The sequence below is a fragment of the Mycena indigotica genome (assembly GCF_014461135.1).
Source record: "Mycena indigotica strain 171206Taipei chromosome Unknown Mind.scaff0002, whole genome shotgun sequence".
In the NCBI taxonomy this organism is placed as follows: domain Eukaryota; kingdom Fungi; phylum Basidiomycota; class Agaricomycetes; order Agaricales; family Mycenaceae; genus Mycena; species Mycena indigotica.
In genome coordinates this window covers 2531394-2552991 of record NW_023503001.1, presented here as the reverse complement: position 1 = coordinate 2552991, position 21598 = coordinate 2531394, and the positions used below count along the sequence as shown (strand labels likewise).

General features: G+C 52.7%; 3 protein-coding genes across 3 annotated transcripts; 1 reads left to right on the top strand and 2 right to left on the bottom strand.

The window, feature by feature from the left end:
- Positions 1–4941, top strand: MIND_00203500 (Glucan 1,3-beta-glucosidase; the record flags this gene model as incomplete). Its single annotated transcript, XM_037358934.1, has 25 exons — positions 1–27; positions 71–181; positions 233–254; positions 301–416; positions 464–685; positions 744–952; positions 994–1600; positions 1651–1699; positions 1750–1879; positions 1936–2006; positions 2063–2307; positions 2353–2599; positions 2652–2924; positions 2975–3133; positions 3184–3199; positions 3256–3315; positions 3369–3447; positions 3512–3525; positions 3581–3606; positions 3655–3778; positions 3825–3859; positions 3910–4181; positions 4237–4263; positions 4311–4475; positions 4531–4941. The coding sequence occupies 25 exons, from the start codon at positions 1–3 to the stop codon at positions 4939–4941; spliced, it is 3717 nt and encodes a 1238-aa protein (XP_037224029.1).
- Positions 4942–15215: 10274 nt separating this feature from the next.
- Positions 15216–18230, bottom strand: MIND_00203400 (Glucan 1,3-beta-glucosidase; the record flags this gene model as incomplete). The annotated part of the gene is made up of 15 exons (XM_037358933.1): positions 15216–15229; positions 15276–15351; positions 15401–15645; positions 15692–15762; positions 15808–15937; positions 15986–16034; positions 16084–16552; positions 16618–16724; positions 16772–16975; positions 17023–17211; positions 17519–17629; positions 17678–17839; positions 17892–18031; positions 18085–18106; positions 18156–18230. 15 exons carry the CDS (start codon positions 18228–18230, stop codon positions 15216–15218), a joined length of 2064 nt encoding a protein of 687 aa, XP_037224028.1.
- Positions 18231–18736: 506 nt separating this feature from the next.
- On the bottom strand, positions 18737–20597 carry MIND_00203300 (Glycoside hydrolase family 55 protein; the record flags this gene model as incomplete). The annotated part of the gene is made up of 15 exons (XM_037358932.1): positions 18737–18949; positions 18997–19111; positions 19159–19284; positions 19334–19387; positions 19435–19496; positions 19549–19641; positions 19695–19765; positions 19813–19880; positions 19933–19976; positions 20025–20060; positions 20108–20145; positions 20198–20230; positions 20275–20332; positions 20379–20446; positions 20492–20597. 15 exons carry the CDS (start codon positions 20595–20597, stop codon positions 18737–18739), a joined length of 1185 nt encoding a protein of 394 aa, XP_037224027.1.
- Between the last annotated feature and the right edge of the window lie 1001 nt (positions 20598–21598).

The following is a 21598-nucleotide window of genomic DNA, read 5'->3' as shown; positions in this document are numbered from 1 at the left end:
ATGTCCGTCTCGGAGGCGCCAGGGCATGTTCTCAGTTTCCCTTGATGATCTCCATTGATAGCCTTCCCAGGGAACCAACATCAACGCCGCAAACTGCCCCACCTCCTCGGTCAGTGTCGCTGCTTGCGCCTCCGCATTCTTGGGTATCCACATCACATCCTCCGGCTCCGGATACTTCGAGGTACGTGCTTCCATGGATGCGCTAATGCATCTCCTGACCATGTTACTCCAGAATGTGTGGGTTTGGAACGCTGGTAAGCACTATCACCCCTATCGGACTGTTATCTTATCTCATATCAGATCATGATCTTGACGATCCAAATCAATCACGGATCAATTCCTTCAGCGGACGCGGCATCCTTGTTGAGTCGGCGCGCGGTCCGGTGTGGCTTGTCGGAACTGCATCAGAGCATCATGTAGGCTACTGCTATTGCTTACCCTTACTTGCTAACGTGCAGTCTAGGTCATTTATCAATATGCCTTTCACAATGCCCAAAATATTTACGCTGGTCTCATCCAGACGGAGACACCGTATTTCCAGCCGACTCCTATCCCTCCTGCACCGTTTTCGACCAACCCGCTTTATGGAGATCCGTCAGAGGCTGTAGTCGACGCCTGGGGCCTGGTTATCACACGCTCTTTCAATATGTTTGTTTATGGGGCGGGGTTGTACAGCTTTTTCCAGGTACATTCAAACCAAGTTGGCTCTGGGTGATGACTTGCAACTGACGCAAGTGCTCCAGACATATGGGCAAGGATGTGTCACCACGCGGAACTGCCAGAACTCGATGGTTCTGGTCGACCGCGAGTCCTCTGCCATATATATTTATCAGTTGACCACAACTGGAACGACAAATATGATCAGCTACCCTGGAAATGTGTCGATCGCCCTCCAAGCGGACAACATCGATGGGTATGCGAGCACGCTGACGCTCTGGGAGGCAGATGTGACGTATTTTTGCCTTCTTTGCACCCTTGCTGATTTTGCCCAAGGGCACTGGCGCTCCCGGCAACGGTTCGGGCGGCGGCGGCGGCGGAGTCTTTGGAAATTGGAACTTCATACCTTGGAGTGCGCCATCGTGTCTTGTTGTCGGCGCTTGTTGCAACTGATTATCCAGATCCCAACCCAATTCCGCCGGCAAATGCTGTCTCGGAGACCTTTGCCGTCGCCGGTGGCCCGACCACCGTCATCCCGATTCCCAGTCAGCCCACAATCATCAGTGTCGGCGGCCAAATCATCTTCCTGGAGCCAGGCGGAACACCCGCTACCGCATTGCTTCCCTCCACGCTTACAGAGGTTAACGGCGTTACGCCTACGTGGAGCTTCCAGATCATGCCGCCACCCACTGGCCCCATCACGTTCACTGCCCCAACTTCGGGCAGCGCAACCTTCACAACGGTTGTCCAGCCGCCCGGAACCGGGGCAGTTCAGACGGTAACTGGCCCAGGGGGTACCAAGTGGTCGATATCTGGCGCCCCCACGGGCCCTGTGGTCCTCGGGACCTTGCCGACCTCCATCGGTATTTCCGGCGGAATCACGCCGACGCCGATCATGCCCATCGGGTGGCTCGGCCCGTGGACTGATCCGGTCTTTCCTTTCGTAAGCCACGTCATGACACGTCACCATGCCGCTCATGGTCTCTTGCTTAGACTGTGACCACGGGGCAACCACCTCAGTTGAACACGGATATTCCATGGAGTAGCTGCCCTGTTGTTTTCTCTCGCGTCTCGTTTCTCATCTCTGCGCAGATCCGAATCCGTTCCCACCGCCTGGCGCTAAGACGGAGACCTTTGTTTGTTCAGGGACGACGACGAGCTTCCCAATACCGACTGCCACGACCACGGTTTTTGCTGGAGGGGCGACTATCACGTTGAATAGGTCCGTTTCAACCCGTGTTCCGGCATTCTCGTAGTCTAACCGTTTAATGTGTGCAGTGGAGGCACGCCTGTTGGTGGTCCTTTGGTCACTCAATGCTCCGAAGTCGGCGGTATCTTCCCAACCTGGTGTACGCCTGCTTTATCGCACAACATAAGTTTGGCTCTGACTGTGACGTCGATGTAGCATTGGATATCATCCCTCCACCAGGCGCTGCGACCATCACATTCACCGGTCCACTCACGTCAACGCCGACGTACTTCAGCATTGTACCCGTGCCCCCGAAGTCGGACTCGCCCAAACCAACAGTGACAGGGCCACCACACGACCACAACCGGTGTAACGATCTGAACATCTGGCAGCTACTCTTCGGCGGCTTCATCGACCCGTGCCTGCCCATCGACGTCGGCATCATCAACGGCATCACACCGGTGCGCAGATATTGCGTCCCTTTCCCTCCAGCCTGACTCTCTCAGGTCCCGATTCCGCCCCCCGGCTGGAAGGGTCCGTGGACCAATCCTATTCCACGTCCGACACCGCCTCCACCGGGCGGCGGCGGCGACGACCAGAACACGCAGTCTGTGAGTCAGTCCAGCGCGAGCCAATCGTCGTCGTCCTCGACAGCGTGCGCGACCCGCCCGGCGGATCTAACATTGCCAGACGACCCGAATAACGCCGACTGGGATGGGCAGGGCACGGACCCCGACCGACGCCGGAAACGCAGTGCGCCATCTTGATCACCTCTACATACCAACACCCACTCACGCTGATATAGAAAATGCAGGCCGTTCTCAAGCTCAGTCGACGCAAGAGCGGTATGTTACGCAGGGGTCGCCTGCTGCGAGGCTCGCAGCGTGGAGCAAGACGATGTTAAGCAAAACAGCGGAACCGCTGCGGCTTGTGTGGAACTGGCGTCGGCAGGCGGCACCAGTCACGGTATCGCTCCCACCGCAGCTGACGTCTCCGCGTCTGCCTTCTGCGATCACGGCACTTGATTTATCTAAGCGGCCCGCAAACGGCACACACCAGCTCTTCCGCCGAAACCGACGTGGGCCCCATCCCGTCTTTTGAAGTCGAGACATTGACCCGTTTCAACAGGCGTAAACATCCCACGCTGCCCGGGCGTGATGGTGACCAACACGCAAAACGTTCTTCTGGGCGCTGCCGACTACGTCGTGCTTGACCCGGCGAATGGAGTCACTGGCACCACGCTGATCGGCCGACCAGTAGGTGGGAAGCCTGTCGGAGAAGTGAATCGTGCGTAGTATGTTGAGCACCAGCCACCCACTGCTGACACTGTTCCCCAGAGGAGCACGTTTTCGAGTGCGTCTTGCTGCCCGTATATGCACTGGCGGATTGGGGTCTGATTCTTGATTTAGACTGGGATACATCGGACAGTGGGTTGAGTCGGCCCCAATGCGGGCTGGTGACTGTAACTGGTCAGCTGCGAAAGAAAACCGATTCCGGCCTGGGCTTGCTGATGCGCATCCAGGGTTTCGCATAATCTAATTGACTACGTGCGAACGGATGGCAGCACGATGGGTCTTGCGATTGTCCAAGCTATCGACCAGGTGAGCACGGGCAGGACATTATTATCTTTGTAAGAGCCACTGGCATTGCTAAAACCACCATCAGGGCCCGAATATGGTGTAGGTCATTTCACCTGGTTTCGCGTGAATCTGTGATACTATATTTTCTATTTAGCTGGGTTGATAAACCTTTGAATCAAGGTTCGTTGGCCAATCGCCTTATTTTCTTGTGTTTAAACTTCTTTGCAGCCAAATCAAATGTAGTGAATCAGAACGCGAATACAGCGCAGAATCCTCCGATGCGGGCGGCCATGGATACCATTGCCGGCTCTGCAAGTTTCAGAGATGCCTCTGATACAATTTATCGAATAGAGTAAGTCCAGGCACAACCACATAAGATAACTACTTAACTCTTGCAGGTTTTTCCTGCGAAACTTGGCCGCCACTGGACAATGTGAGGCCCCACTGTCATTATCGATTGCGATGCCCATGCCCATTCTTTAGACTTCGCTGGCACGACACAGATTTTCCAGGACACTGCGCTGCGTGTGCAGAACCTACTCTCAGAAATTACCCCAACCGATGTCCTGGCCGACGATGCGAGCCTGCCGCTCATGTTCAACACGTGGCTGACCAACCTGATCAACACGTATCCCGCGGGCTGCACGTCGCGGGGCCAGAATGCGTGGACGTATTATCGAAACGCAATGGGGACACTGGCGACGAGGCTGGGCGTGCCCGTCCCCGCGTGCTTCCCGCTCTATTCGGCCAATGTGGTGCGTTGCTACTCCGGATCTCCCGCGCGCAGGGCACTCATTCGTTTCCGCATAGTACAACCCCTCCACGTTTAGTGCCCGCGTGCGTCCGGTTCATCCTTTTCTTCTTGTCTCGTTAACTGTGCTTAGTTGCTGATTCCCACCGCGCCGACGTCTCCTCGGTGCAATGTTCCGGGAACCGACGGAGTGCTAACCTACACGGAAGTCGCGCCGGTCGGGGTGTCTCCAGCCGTCGGTATCCTCGAATACGGCACCAACAACAACGAGGTCCAAATCATGGGATCTGGAAACACGGTCCGTTCAAGTTCAATGACATTCTATACTTGTCGCTCCCACTCACCCTTCGCAGAACCGCTATGGCGTAGGCTCCGGCGCGTCGCGCAGCGGCCACCACCTGCAGGGCCGGGCGCTGAGTGCATTCAGCGCGACGGACTGCCCTAACACGTTTCTGTTCGACGACGTCGCGGCGGGGACGGCCGGGTACGCGTCGGCCGAACTGGCGTTCACGTGCGGCAACGGGCTCGGCCCACAGACCGTCGACGTCACGTTCGTGATGGGCGGCCGGCCCCTGCCGGCGTGCATCCTCGTGCGCCGCGACGGCACTGCGCCGTGGAAAGTGCTGTGCAGCCCCACGGCCCAGGAGACGAACAACTGCGCGGGCACCTTCATCCTCTCCGGGGCGCCGGGCCTCCGCCGCGCGCTGGATCCGCTCAGCAAAGCTATCTCAGAGCTCAGTTTCTCAGTTTCCGGCGGACTCTAAAGCGATTCGGTCATTTATTGAGTACTCTGTATCGTCCTAATTATATTTGAGTCTTTTGCTCCTTCCGGAGTAGGTTGGGCCTTCTGAGTAGTGCTCTGCCGGGCCGGGCTTGGAGCCCGAATCTCGGCCCAGCCCCCGTCGGGCAGCCCGATCCCGGCCCGGAAATACCAGAGCAAGGGACTGCGGCCCCTCCGGCCGGGGAACGTCGGAGCCTGGCATATGCCGTGAATGGGACGGGATCTCCCAGTCGGCCGCCGGCACCAGTCCGCAGAAACCGGCCTGCGTGCCCGAAGCGTGGTGCCTGCTGTCCGGCCCTGTTGGCAACCTCTGAGGCTCTGCCCTGGCGCAGAAGACGCCGAGTGGCTGGCGCCGATTCGACGCGTCTGTCGTTGACTACTAGTACCCGAATAACGCCGACTGTGGCACGCAACTGGGGCAGGGCACGCCGGGACGGAGACCGACGCCGGAAACGCGGTGCGTCATCTTGCTCACCTCTACATCCACACGCCCCACCACTTGTTGAAGTAAGCGGGTTGGCGAACCCGAGTCATCGCCGAGAGATGACGTCAGCGGCTGCGCCATCACCGACGCTCGGCGCGTCGGGAATGTTCTCCCACTTTCTATTGACTCAGAATACAGAATATACTAGAATAAAGAGAGTAGTATAAATACTTGGTAGTCCTACTCTAATAAACATCGAATATTTTGTCTAGTTTCTTCAACAGGTTATGGGCCCCGGCACCTCACATTGGCCAAGCACCCCACAGTAGCGACACCACTTATTATCCCCTGCACCACCCTCCTCCGACACACAGCGACCACGCGATGGGACGGCTCCGCGGAGCAGCCTTTTGGGATGTGATCCCTCTACGGCAATGGGCTGGCAGAGCAGCGCGGGAAAGAGCGGCGAAGGGAACGACACGTACCGGACACTCGATCACGGATGGCAGATGGCTCAGCATCGCCAGCACACGGACAGATGAGCATGGTCAGCACAGATCGGTCATCGACACAGCTTCGGGCTCACGGCGCGCCGGAGCGGCATGGACTTGGCTTGGGATGGGTTACCGCCATGGGATCGCCAATGGGCTGGATCAGTTGGTTGGGACCTGGAATGGAATGGAACAGAGTCACGAAAGGGATCGCCACGATGGGCTGGATCACAGTCGGACTCGGAATTGGATGGACTTGAACTGGAACCGGGCCGGAGGCTACCGACACGACATGGGAATGTACTCGCGGACACGGACATGGACACCGAGGGCTTATGGGCCGCGGCAACGGATTTGGTATGGGCACGGCATGGACTCCGGGTTGACGCTGGCGCCGAGGGCGGCCAGGAAGGACCATAGGGACGGCCAAGCAGCAAACAGCACATGGGCAACAGACACTGGGATTTACAGTCAGCATCAGAGACTGTATGGAGAAAGGGGGAGTCTACAACACCACAAGAAAGCCTCTAACCCAGGCGAGGTATTCCACTGCGCACCATGCTTGCGAAAGCACGGCTCGACTCGTGTTCGAGGGGGAGTGTTGAAGTAAGCGGGTTGGCGAACCCGAGTCATCGCCGAGAGATGACGTCAGCGGCTGCGCCATCACCGGCGCTCGGCGGCGTCGGGAATGTTCTCCCACTTTCTATTGACTCAGAATACAGAATATACTAGAATAAAGAGAGTAGTATAAATACTTGGTAGTCCTACTCTAATAAACATCGAATATTTTGTCTGGTTTCTTCAACACCACTGCCTTGGAGGCTTATAGGCTATAGCTTGCCAGGGGACTCGGAGCAGCAACTTAAAGTAAGTGTCTCAGTATATGACATTGTCTTGGCATTGTATATGAAGAAACGGTCACTAGCATATATATGAAGAAACAATTTGGAAGGATTAGTCCAGTGACTCATTACGTCCAAGCTCACGTCACCTGAAACCCGAGGCCGGTGATCGGCTGCGTCAGCATCGGCACGCGGTACGTGTCGAGGAGGTAGTCCAGCGCGCAGTTGAGCGCCTCGGCCGCAGTTGTGCTGCACAGCAGCTTCCACTCGGGCGGGAGCGTCGGGTCGCTCGGCGCCGCCGTCAAGATGCACTCCGGCAGCGCGCGGCCGTCCATCACCATCGTGATCACGGCGTCCTGCGGCCCGAGGCCATTGTTGCAGCTGAACGCGATCCCAGCGGTGGCGTAGTCGGCACCCGCGTGTGCGGGGGAGGTCGTCGAAGAAGAACGAGTTGGGGCACGACGCGCCGTAGTCGGGGCTCTTACTCAGGTCGAGACCCTGGATGTGCGTGCCGCTGATAGACGGCCCGGAGCCGATCGCATAGCGGGCCTGCCGAGATCAGGGATTTTAGCTCAAGTCACAGATATAAAAACACCACAAACAGTGTTCCCGGAGCCCATTGTCCTCAGATTGCCATATGCATCGAGCTCACCGACACCATTGGCAGAGTTGTATATCAGGGTCCCGAGGGTCCCGGGTACATTGCACTGCGGCGAAGTTGGCGCATCCGGAATAAGCAGCTGTGTATGGGATCAGGACAATTGTTAGCGCTGATGCTTGTGGTAAGTGAATACCTGTGGCGGAAATGTTGAGGGATTATACTATCATTGATTTCTGTTAGTTGCGACTGTTCACACATAATGGATATCCTGAAAACCCACCACGTTCACATTATAGAGTGGATAGCAGGCAGGCACAGGTACCCCAAGTCGATTTGACAAGCTCTGCATTTTCATCCGGTAATAATCCCAGGCATTGTCGCCGCGGGATGTGCATCCTGCGGGGTATGTGTTGACCAGGTTCCGGAGCCAGGTGTTGAACATAAGTGGCAGGCTTGCATCATTGGAAAGAATCTCTGTAGGTGTAATCTCTGCTAGCACATTCTGAACCCTCTCTGCTGTCATCTTGAAAATTTGACTAGTTCCACCAAAGTCTAGAAAATCAAATTAACCTTGGAATTAAATATAGAGAAGAACTTGAACATACATTGTCCGACTGCTGCCAGGTTGCGGAGAAAGAACCTGAAAATATTAATATCACTGCACTAACATCAAGTTGAAATTCCCACTCCATCTTATAAATTGCATCTGAGGCTTCAAGAAAGCTGTCAGGGGAACCCCCGCTTCGGCCTCCTTCGGACCCTCCGAACGCATCCGAGGCGCATCCGACCGGCGCCCCCTCGGACGCTCCGACCCACCCCGACCATCGTCCACGGCCTCCTTCGCCCGCACAATCACCGATCCGTCAAGACCCTCCCAACGATCACCTTGGGACAGAGCCTGCGACGCCGCTCAGGCCTTCTGCGCTCTACGTCGGCAGTTACGGACGACCAGTATATAGTTGGCGCCCTAGCAGGCGGACCCTTAGAGTTTCTTCTCTTTGGATCCTCCCCTGCTAGGTCGGTCCCTCCGTGTATTTCCCGTAGCTTTTATTCACGCTTTGGATCCTCCCCTGCTAGGCTTTCGTCGGAGTCTCCAGGGTTGCCCTTACAGCAGAAGAAACTCTCTACGGGATTAACCGGTCAAGATTGCCAGGTTTGGCGCTGACTCAGGCTCGGAGTACGAGTCCGTACCCCCCTCGTCACCGCCCCTGCCACTTGACCCCTCCTCCTCTGCTCTTGTCGTCTTTACGCCCGCTATGTCCACCGGAGCTGCTCCGGACGCTGACGCGCGCATGGACGCACTTGAGGCGAAACTAGACAACCTCACCAATCTCCTCACCCACCTTGCTTCCCAGGCTTCCGCTGCCGCACCACCTCCGGCAGCTCCCGAACCGCCTTCGGCATCTCCGAATGCCCCCGACGCGGATGCGTTATTTGGTGACATTACTGTCGCCTCAAAACTGGTCTTACGACCAAACCCCCCGTTTGCGTTTAACGGAGATCGCAAACGCGGCCGCGCTTTCCTATACGCGGTCAAAACCTACGCTCGGCTTGCCCCGGAGGCCTTCGTAGTTAACGGAGAGCCGAGCGAAGAAAAGGCCGTCCACTACGCCATGTCCTATATGGCGGAGGGACCTGCTCAGCAATGGGCAGAGCGTCATGGGAGCAAAAACCCCTTCCCCTTCCCTTGGTGGAGCCAGTTCCTCTCCGAGTTTCGCCTTCGGTTCGTCGAGGAGAACGAACAGGACCTCGCGCTCGCTAAGTTGGAAAGCGCGGGTTATCACATGGGAACGCGGGATGTCTACGGATATACCGACGACTTCGAGGACTTGATGGACCTCGCTGGCTTCGAAGACGCGTTGGTTAAGGTAACCAAGTACCGCCACGGACTTGACCCCTTGATCAACAACGGCATCACCTCTTCGAACGACCCCCCAGACCTCCGTGACTATCTAGGCTGGCGCACTCGGGCTTTCCGACAATATGAAGCCCTGGTGCGAGCGAAGCTCATTAAGGGAACGGCTACCCCGCGGACCGCTTCGGGAGCTCCGCGCGGCGCCTTCCCCATCACTCGTTCGGCAACTCCGTTCCCCATCCGCCCGGTGGCCGCACCTGCGCCACCCGCGGCCCGCGCCCCCGTCCCGGTACCTCCGGCTCCCGTCCCTATGGAGTTGGATCGTACTAGGGCTCGGGGCGCCCCTCGTCGAGCCTGCTTCAGATGCGGCGACCCCAATCACTTGGCTCGGGACTGTCCGCTCCCCGCCGATGTTCGCCATATGGACATCCTCGACGAGGTGATCCAGCAACTTGGCGATGAGATGCTAGGAGAGCTACTTGCGCGGTTGTCCGACACCGCGGCCTTAGCAGAAGCGCATTCGGAGGCTCCGGCAGAGGATTTTGTCCCCCGCGACGAGTGACTGGTGTGCCCTCGTTCGCGTCCATAAATCGTTTCACTTGTTTGTATGATGAATCAACTCCCTTGCCTTACAACGAGCCTGAAACGAAAGACGCACCCCCTGCCCCCTCCGAAGCCCCCGTTCGGATACGCCGACTTGCCTGGGAGAAAAAGCTACCTGGCAGTTATACCATCTCTGCCGCTCCTGGCGTTAACTCGCTGCACCTCCCCCTTGAACTTGAGTCCACTGCGACGCGCGCTCAAGCTCTCCCTCTCGGGTCTGGTCGACTGCGGAGCCACTTCGGACTTTATCGACACAGAATACGTCAACCGAAACAACGTGCCAGTCCGAAATCTCTCAGTACCCATACCGGTCTACAATGTCGACGGCACCCCCAATGATGCTGGGTCTATTCGCCAAATCGCGGACCTGGTCCTACGATACAACGGACACTCCAACGCGTTCAGCTGGCTGTAACCCACCTTGGGAAACAGGACTTGATACTCGGGTACTCCTGGCTCAAAAAGCATAACCCCGAGATCAACTGGGAAACAAAGGAGGTGAAAATGAGCCGCTGCCCCGAAGCTGCTCCACCTGCCGCGACGAGGAACGGACCGGGCGCTGAGGTTCGCCGCCTCCGACTCCTTAAATCGCGCTTACTTGCAGGCGCCTTCCCCACCGTTTGCGCTATCGATATCGCTGGCCCAGACGATGCCGACGACGAACTCGGAGCTCCTTCGGACCCTCCGGAGCGCTCACCAGACCTTGACGACGACGAGCATCTTGAAGACGGCGACCGCATCTTCTACACCTCCTTTCGCCCAATCGAGGAGATTCGCGCTGGGAGCACCGTGTCCCAACGCCTTGCAGAGGCCTTCGCCCGTAACTCGGCCCCCCCGCCTTCGGAGATTCCGGACTGGGCCAAGGAGTTCCAAGACGTCTTTGACAAGGAGTCCTTCGACACGTTACCAGAGCGGAGGGCTTGGGACCACGCTATCGAACTCGTCCCCGACGCGAAGCCCGCTAATTGCAAGGTGTATCCGATCTCCCCCTTGAACAGCGCGAACTTGACGAGTTCATCGAGGAGGGACTTGCCACAGGCCGTATCCGCCCTTCGAAATCTCCGATGGCTTCCCCGTCTTCTTCGTTAAGAAAAAGGACGGAGGACTTCGGTTTGTCCAGGACTACCGCGCCCTCAACGCAATGACGATTAAGAACCGGTACCCCCTCCCGTTGATTAATGACCTTATCAACAGGCTTAAGGGCGCCCGTTACTTCACCAAACTCGGCGTTCGCTGGGGCTTTAATAACGTCCGGATTAAAGAAGGAGACGAGTGGAAGGCGGCCTTCGGACCAACCGAGGGTTGTTCGAACCTTTGGTGATGTATTTTGGCCTGACGAACTCCCCCGACTTTCCAAACGATGATGAATGACATTTTCCAGGATCTCATTCTCTCAGGAGACGTCATGATCTACCTCGACGATATCCTTATCGCGCATTCGGACCTCCGTAAGCACCGCGAGATCGTCCGCGAAGTCCTTCGGCGACTCCGAATGCACAAGCTGTACCTTCGCAAGGAGAGAAGTGCGACTTGAGAAATCGTCAATCGAGTACCTGGGGGTTATCATCTCTCACAACCACGTCGAAATGGATCCCGTTAAGGTTGCCGGAGTCTCCGCATGGCCTCCGCCCGAAAACAAGAAGGACATCCAGCAGTTCCTGGGGTTTGCTAATTTCTACCGCAGGTTCATTCGGGATTTCTCGGCCCTAGCGCAACCCCTCTTCGCGCTCACCAAGAAAGACCAGAAATGGACCTGGGGAGACGCCGGCCGCCGCCTTTCAAGCTATCAAAGACGCGGTCGTCTCAGAGCCCGTCTTAGCGATCCCGGACGACTCCCGGCCTTTCCGACTTGAAGCAGACAGCTCAGATTATGCGACGGGGGCGGTTCTTTCACAACAATCCGCCCCGGACGGGAAGTGGCACCCTGTAGCGTTCTATTCCAAAAGCTTAAATGATGTCCAGCGCAACTACGAGATTCACGACAAGGAGATGCTCGCGATCATCCGCGCACTCGAGGAGTATCGGCATTTCCTCGAGGGCGCCGCGCATCCGGTCGAGATCTGGACTGACCATAAGAATTTGGAGTATTTCCGAAAGGCACAGCACCTTAACCGTCGGCAAGCCCGATGGTCGTTGTACCTTTCCAGGTTTGACTTTACGCTGCACCACGTCCCCAGGTCGCCAGATGGGCCGTCCCGATGCTCTCTCCCCGCCGGCCCGACCACGGTATCTCCGGCGACAACTCGGATGTCACCCTCTTACGCCCCGAACTGTTCCACGTTCGCGCGCTTGAGGCCGTCACCGTCTCTGGGCCTGGCTCCGAACTTGTCCGCGACATCAAGGAAGCGCTATCCGGTGAGCCTGACCTAGAGGAGCCCGTCGCGCTTGCGGCCCGGCAACTCTTGAAGGTCCGAGGTCAAGTTCGGGGCCCCCGCTCATCACGTTCGGACGAGTGGGCCGTCTCCGGCGACCTCCTGTACTTCCGCGGCAAGGTTGTAGTCCCTAAAGACAAGGACCTAAGGAGGCGCATCATCGAGCTCTGCCACGATACGCGTCGCCGGACACGCCGGGCGGTTCAAGACCTTAGAGTTGGTTTCGCGCAACTACTGGTGGCCGCAGATGTCTCGCCATATCGGACGCTACGTCGCGACCTGCGACTTATGCTGCCGCACGAAGGCCCTCCGAAGGCTTCCGCATGGAGAGCTCCATCCGACCGAAGTCCCGCCCGAACGTTGGCACACTGTCACTGTAGACTTCATTGTCGAGCTGCCCGAGGCCCATGGGTATGACGCGGTTATGGTAGTGGTCGACGCCCTCGGAAAGCGCGCCCACTTCACTGAGTGCCATACGACAATAGACGCGGTCGGAGCTGCCCGCTTGTACTATCGGAACGTCTGGAGGCACCACGGAACCCCCGAGAAGTACATTTCGGACCGTGGCTCGCAGTTCATCGCTGACTTCACGCGGAACTCTGGCGCTTAATTGGCGTCAAACCGGCTACCTCCACGGCTTACCACCCGCAAAACCGACGGACAAACCGAGGCGTTAACCAAGAGCTCGAGCAGTACATCCGGATCTTCACCAACTACCAACAAGACGACTGGGACGAGCTTATCCCTGCCGCTGAGTTCGCCTATAACAACCACGTTCACTCCTCCACTCAACAGGTACCCTTTATGACGGACACTGGCCGGCTTCCCCGAATGGGTTTCGAGCCAGGCGCCCGCTCAGAGTTGGAGTCGGTAAACGAGTTTCGCGATCGGATAGCTAACGGCGTCTCCGAGGCAAAGGCCGCACTCGTTAAAGCCAAAGACGAGTATAAACGGTACTACGATCGGAAACGTTCGGACGCTCCGAAGATTCAAGTTGGTGATAAGGTTTGGTTGGACGCCTCTGACATTAGAACGACTCGGCCCTCCGAGAAGTTCTCCCACAAGCGCCTTGGACCGTTCAAGGTGCTCGCAGAGGTTAGCAAAGGTGCCTACAAGCTAGACCTCCCCCGCGTTACTCCAAGCTCCACCCCGTCTTCCCCGTTGTTAAGCTCGAGCCCGCTCAGGACGACCCCTTCGACGGACGACCCGGCTACGACGAACCGCCCCCGAACTAGAGGACGGAGTTCCCGAATGGGAAGTCGAGGAAATCTTGGATGCCAGGATAAGGTATAAGCGTCTTAACTATTTCGTCAGGTGGAAAGGCTACGATGCTTCACACGACTCGTGGGTTCGGTTCGACCGTGTCTTTGCGCCAGACAAGATTGCGGACTTCTATCGGAGATACCCGGGTAAACCACGGCACATCGCCTCAGCAACCTTCGACTCGCTGCCCTTCCGTATTATGTGTCGGGACGCCGCATTCAAAGGGGGGGTGATGTCAGGGGAACCCCGCTTCGGCCTCCTTCGGACCCTCCGAACGCATCCGAGGCGCATCCGACCGGCGCCCCCTCGGACGCTCCGACCCACCCCGACCATCGTCCCACGGCCTCCTTCGCCCGCACAATCACCGATCCGTCAAGACCCTCCCAACGATCACCTTGGGACAGAGCCTGCGACGCCGCTCAGGCCTTCTGCGCTCTACGTCGGCAGTTACGGACGACCAGTATATAGTTGGCGCCCTAGCAGGCGGACCCTTAGAGTTTCTTCTCTTTGGATCCTCCCCTGCTAGGTCGGTCCCTCCGTGTATTTCCCGTAGCTTTTATTCACGCTTTGGATCCTCCCCTGCTAGGCTTTCGTCGGAGTCTCCAGGGTTGCCCTTACAAAAGCCCGCAAAAGTTTGGGATGGTATCCATTGTCCTTTTCATTGGGGGGTTCATGGCTGTCCCAGCATTCTGGTTGACAACATTTGACTTTGCTATGATAGAGAAGGTTATTAGAGAAAACCCAGCATAAATTCAATGCAAACCTTGATTCAGGGGTTTGTCAACCCAACTGAAAGGATTTATATCAGTCCTAGTCTCATAAGCTGTTTTGATCTCTCTTACACCATATTGATCTCCTGCAAGAGAATACAATTAGATTTTATAGCAAGATAAAATAAAGCCAAAACCTGATCAATAGCATCAACTAGACCAAAGCCCATAGTTGTGCCATCTTCTCTGACATAGTTGATGAGATTATCCAAGACCCTGTAAGAAGAGATAGTTGATTCCTCAAAATATTGGTTGGTAAAGCACATACCAATCACAATCACCAGCAAGCATAGGGACTGAGCCTGCCCATTGGCCAATAAAGCCTAATCTGTATACTAATGAGCCAAATGCTGAGAAATCTGTGGTGTCTTACTCAAAAACATGTTCCTCTATAGACCTGTCAGTATATCTGCTAAGTTTGGAATTCGAAAGTAGACTTGCGATTTGTGTCAACACCAAGTGGACGGCCATCTACTGGTTCTGCCCCAAGAACTGTGCTAGTAATTCCAAGGCTGGAATTGAGTTTGACATAGTCACCAGCACCAAGCTGTACAATCTCTGTATTCATGGCACTAGCTCCAGGACAGCGAGGAATGTTGATACCTAAAAACTGAGTTAAAATTGGAATAATATGATATATTATAGCATACGACGAGGCTCCAGAATGAAAACTCTCTCAGTGAGATTTTTTAATTGACTAGCTGATCTTGGAGATTGTTGATGCAATGAAGAGGACTGAGTTATCTTCTTATTATACCAGTTTAGGTATGGCTGGAATATTTGGGTTGCACTATGCAGGATGCTCTTCCCTGTAGCTAGGAGTATTGTTATAGATGATGTTTGAATAGTGTTAACAGGAAGACCTGCTTCGTGATTAATAGTTAGAATGAAAAATAGGATTCAATACCTCTTTTACGTCTCTCATCAGGATCAGTACCTGTGGCATTCCAATCTGCATTTTCTGGGCCATCAGGGAGCCCCAGATCAGCAGGCATAGTTGGGCATGAGGACGCTGAGGAAGACACAGAGGACTGACTCATGCTACTTGACCTGCCCATGGATATAGAATGTGAGGTATGCTGTCCATCATCCTCACCACCAGGGGGTGGTGGTGTGGGTCTAGGAATAGGATTGGTCCAGGGGCCTTTCCAGTCAGGAGGAGGAATTGGAACCTGTAAACAGGTTTAAGTATAAGATATTTATGAATATCAATTGACCAACAGGTGTAAGCCCATGAATAATTCCAATATCAAGTGGCAAGCATGGGTTGATGAATCCTCCAAAGATGATTGCCCATATGTTTAATGTGTTGCAGCGGTTATGGTCTCCAGGAGGGCCAGTTACAGTTGGATGGGGGGAGTCTGTTTTGGGTGGGACAGAAACTATACTTATATATGTGGGAGTTGAAGTGAGAGGGCCAGTAAATGTGATCTGTGTAGCTCCAGGAGGTGGAATAATGTCCTGAGCTATAGAGACATCAGAATTTTATTTATGAGAATAGATGATACATACACCAAGTTGGAATAATTCCGCCCACTTCAGAACACTGGGTGGCTAATGGACCACCAACAGGAGTGCCACCACTGAGAATTTAGGAATCAATCATTATACCTGAGTAATAAACTTACCTATTCAATGTGATGGTAGCACCACCAGCAGATATAGTAGTGGTAGCAGTTGGAATTGGAAAACTAGTTGTAGTACCAGAGCAAACAAATGTCTCTGATGTTGCTCCAGGTGGTGGGAATGGATTTGGATCTATAGGTTATATTAGCATTAATTCTGCCAGGATCAAATTATTCATACTCCAAGGGATATCTGTATTTGATTGAGCTGGTTGTCCAATTGTTGTTGTCTAGAAAAGATTAATAAGTTACTGAGAATTAGTGATAAACACAACTGACAAAGGGAAATATAGGATCTGTCCATGGCCCAAGCCATCCAACAGGCATAACAGGTGTTGGAGTGATGCCATCAGAGATACCAATTGATGTTGGTAAAGTGCCAATAATTACAGGACCTGTTGGAGCACCTGACATTGACCACAGAACACCATGAGGACCAGTAACAGTCTCAATAGCACCTGTAGATGGTGATGGCACAACTGTTGTAAAAGATGGGCCACCAGAGAATTCTGGTGGTGCAGTAAATGTAATAGGACCTGTGGTTGGTGGAACTATCTGAAAGGTCCATGTGGGTGTTATACCATTGACCTCTGTAATACCAGGTGGAAGCAATGCTGTTGCTGGTGTTCCTCCTGGGTCAAGGAATACAAATTGTGTCCCCACAGTTACTATTGTCGTTGTGGTGGGTATTGGTATCACTGTTGTGGAGCCACCAGCAATAGCAAATGTCTCAGAGACAGCACCAGAACTAGGGATAGGGTTGGGATCTATGTATATATCAATGAAAATAATTCATTCAAATAATGAAATAACTTGCTCCATGGCATAAAGTTCCAATTAGGGAATGTGCCAGAACCACCACCACCACCAGGATTGCTTCCATTATTGCCACCAGAGCCACTGCCAGGAGAGCCATTTCCCTGTGAAGTACTTATTTAGTCTGGAGGAACCAATTGAGTACACCCACATTAGCTTCCCAAAGACTTAATGTGCTTGCATATCCATCAACATTATCTGCTTGCAATGCAATAGAAACATTGCCTGGATAGCTGATCATGTTGGTAGTTCCAGTTGTTGTCAGCTGATAAATATACACTGCAGAGGACTCATGATCAACCAAAACCATTGAGTTCTGACAGTTTTTGGTAACAACACAATCTTGACGATAGTGCTAAACAGATTTTATCAGTCTCAATATTAGAAAATAATATAATATACCTGAAAGAAGCTATATAGACCTGCACCATAAACAAATATGTTGAAGGACCTTGTTATAACTAGGCCCCATGCATCAACAACAGCCTCAGATGGATCTCCATAAGCTGAATTAAGTGTGAATGGTGCAGGGGGAATAGGTGTAGGCTGGAAATATGGGGTCTCAGTCTGGATCAGCCCTGCATAGATGTTCTGTGCATTGTTGAATGCATATTGATAAATGACTTTTATATTTTTAGCAATAATAACTCATACTAAAAAGAGACCTACATGATGCTCTGAGGCAGTTCCAACCAGCCAAACTGGACCAGCCGCTGATTCCACCAGTATCCCACGTCCACTAAAAGAATTGATCTGTGTTTGATTGGGATCATCAAGGTCATGGTCTGGTTGAACATAAGCAAATAAGAAAGACCAATACTTGATACATGCCTGCATTCCAAACCCAGACATTCTAAATTATATTAGTTGCATGTAGTGTATATGAAATAGTGCATACCTCAAAGTATCCTGACCCAGAAGGAGTGATATGGATGCCCAAAAATGCAGAACCACAGGTTGCTAAGTTGGTTGCAGAGGTGGAATAGTGTGCTGCATCAATATTTGTTCCCTGGTAAGATTAGTACTCAGGAAAAAAAGTGTTGAAGGTCTGCCTTACCTTGGCACCACCCAATCGGACATGCACATCCCAAAGTCCAGCTGACCCTGGTGATGATGCATCTAAATTCCACTCAATGCCAATAGCACCAGCTGAACCACCAGTAGTAGTGATAACAAAGTCACTAATTTCAGCAATTCCAACATCTCCAGGATGACCAACCTGCCATGTTACATAAGTTCAAGAGTTACCATTAGATATAAGAGATGATTACCTGAATGACAGGCCGAGGATTAGCCTGATCAGCAAAATTCTTCCCAGTGCCCATAATGACTGAGTAGAGTACCCCAACAAGTTGTGTTCCAGCAGGGACAAATATTGTATCTGAAACAAGATAGGTGCCTGTTTCAATAACTAGATAGTTGGTTAGTATAACTAAGTATATGTGGAAATAATATTTGTCATACTTAGGATTGCACAACCAGAGTTCTATTTCCTAGATCAGTTATGTTATCTGGACATGTTTGAAAGTGTATACCTGAGAGATAAAATTATTGATTGCCTGAGTATCATCTGTCACACCATCACCCTTTGCTCCAAGACCACTTGTCATGAGAGTGCGGAATTCTGAGTACTATTAATATTAGCATATGTTCTTGATATATTAACTCACGACTTGTGGTATATGATGCATATTGAGGACGAGATCGGGAGAAATAAGTTCCAGATGTATCTGTCAAGAGCTGTGGACGACTCCCAGCTGGTGTATATGATCCACGCAAATAGCGCTTTGAATTTCCTAGTAATTATTTAGATTATTTCAAATGGAAAAGAATAAAATCATACCTAAATAAACATTTCCCTGAAACCATTCCAAACCAACACCAGTGTTAGCAGCAACCACAGTGCCACTAGCATCTTCTGTGGAACTTAGATAGCATTTAGAAGTACCCCCATACATAGACATATATACAGTGGTTCTCCTCACCCATTTGGGATCATCAGAGCCGACTCAGTCGTCCTCCAAAAGCCGAAGTTAATTTACGAGGCAAAGCAAGAAACCCCGTCCGACACTACCACCACCAGGAAATGCACAACTGCACTTACGCCGGTCTGCCGTCACGGCTCGCCGGTCGCGTCGTGTGGGGGGCTGGGAGGCGCTCCAGGGTAGCAAGCTACCCCATCATCACCACCTCCCGACCCACTAAAACCTGGAGCTCGACAGTGGGACGTGCCACTAGCATCTTGAATATTGGCAGTCTTGATATTAGAGAAGGCAACATTGTCTAGAACAATGGAGCCACCAAGTGTTTTTGGTTGACTGCTTGTCATCTGAAACAATGTCAATGCTGGTTTTTGACAAGTTCACCTTATCATACCCTGATACCAATACCAGTGGATGATATTTTAGAATCAATAATCAGGACACCACCAGCACTCTGTGTGGCTAGGGTTAACCCCCCAGTACTGAGATCAAATCCAACTTGACAATTCCTTAATAGTCTTGAATATCAATGAAATCAGAATAGCACCAGACTGACGATATCTGGATATTCTGCCATGTGAAACCCCAATTCCAGAGCTGATATATGGCAGAAACAGCATTGGTAATCTTCACATTGCGGATAGTAAACTGCTGGTTAGAGAGCCACATGCCAAATGCACCACTGTTGCATATTTGAACAGTTATGAAGCCAGAGATATAATACAACACACCCATTGAATGTCAGATCTGACATAAATCCACCAGACCCATTCTCCATGAATATCCTGTGCAATCAAGTTGGAGGCAATCAATGTGGATAGTGAACACCTACCCTTGGTGCCTTGTTCCAGATGCAGATGACATCTTGAAGTCAATATTGTTCAATGATGTTGCCTATAACATGTCAATTACACACAGTGTCTCATACTACAAAGGTTCTACCCACCTGGCCGACTTGCCAGTGAATACCTGTTCCATATGCATCAGGTGGCATGGCCGTAACATCAATCACAAAGTTTCGAATTGAGCGAAAAAAGTTCTATGAATGCATGCTTTAGTCACTTCCCCTATTTGAGTAGCATAATGTTGCACATTCTGATTTGTCCACCAATTAACTCCTGAACCATCAGGGTTCACTTGTCCAGGAATATAAGGATCAGCATCTGTTAATTGATTTAAGCAAGCATAGCAATATAACCGGAATGTGTACCAATAACAGCAATGCCATTGAAGTTAGCATCTGCGACAAGCATTGGTTTGTTGTTGTAGTCACCAACACTGTATCAATCACATGAGTTGTGGACTGCAAGTGCTGAGCCAGATCACAAACAGAGTTGTATAGTAGAATGGAATTATAGGTGCAGTCACACGATACTACAAAGCAATCAGTAACAATGTAATTTACACCCATATAATACATACCTTCCCCGGAGGGAAGAAGATGATTGCGGGTGTAATCTACCAATCATTTCAGAAAGAGGACCAGAAACGAGACGCGAACAGACTGTAGATGATACGCAGCCTTGGCCACAACGACCGCCATCTGGATACACACTTTCAGAGTCATCCACATGTGAAAGAACTGCCAGACTCACCGCTGATCGCTCGGTTAATTGCAGCGGTGTCGTCTGCATTAGCAATAAGTGCCATGAATCTGTCTGTAAATAATCACACATGCCTGCGACACCATTGCCCACGGCCCCATAGTCGGTTTTCACATTGCGGAAGACCTAACAGATTTGAAGTGTCAAGCCCTCAGCAATTATTGTGACCAACCTTATAGCCCGACTTGTACACACTTTTGCTGAGCGACGTCAAGCCGGAGTTGTTCATCCAAAATGGATCTAGAACGAGGTTAATCAGAGGACAAATGAAACTGGAAGACACACCATTCCCAGATGCGCTGCCGCTAAGCCCAGCACATCCTGCGGCATACACCACTGAAGGTAACAAGCTAAGAGCTCCGAGGCACACTGCCCAAGATAACTTGAGCATCGATAGTAAGAGAGAGGTCCGTCGAGTTCGGCAAGAGTTGGGGAGAGAGTATATATTGCGCACGAATTCGAACGGACCCGGGTGGGCGATTGTCGCTCCATCTTACGGTTCAAACCGGTCCCAGACCTCCGTCCACGCGGGGCTGCCAAAGTGTATTTTGCGGTGAATGATGTATAAGCTGGAAAGACTGGACAATATTGGCCATTGCGCACACGCGACTGTTGAAGATATGGCAGTGGCGAACGCGAGCCTTCGCCGAGACGATGACGTCAGCGCCGGCCCAGGCTCCGGCGCCATCACCGACGCGCGACGCGTCGGGAATCTTCTACGTTTTTCTCCTTGTTTCTTTTGACTCATATTTACAGAAATTGCTAGAACATTTAGAATACTATAAATACTTACATGTTTCTCAGTAGTAGGCATTGAATTTGCATCTATTCTTTCAACAGGTTATGGGCCCCGCTAGCCATAACTAAAGACATCGACATTCTACTTGCTACATCTCCCACATTCCCACTTGACACATCATGTCAGACTCGACGACTTCTCGCAACGTCATCAAGGCTCTTGAAGGCCAGGCTGGCTACGCGACTTGGCGCGTGAAGATCCTTGACTTGGCGAATGAGCACGACTTGGATGAGTACCTTATTGGCGACGAGACGGAGCCGCCGAAGGTAGTCAAGGTGGGGGAGCCAACAGAGGCAGAGAAGAAGGCGACGGCTATATGGACAAAGAAGCAGCGGAAGGTTCTGTCGCTCCTCCGACAGCGCGTCAGCGATGGCCCAATGGCTTACATTAACACCATGACCCTCGGCATTGCGGCCTGGAGGAAATTGGAGTCCATCTATCAGCCTAAGGGGGCCATCAGCATAATTCGGCTTCGACGCGTGCTGTATCACACCTCGTGCGCCGAGGGGGAGGATGTGGAAGAACATATCAGAAATTTATCGACTTACCGGACACAGCTTGCGGCATTCGGCAGCTCTATTGACGAGGCCGAG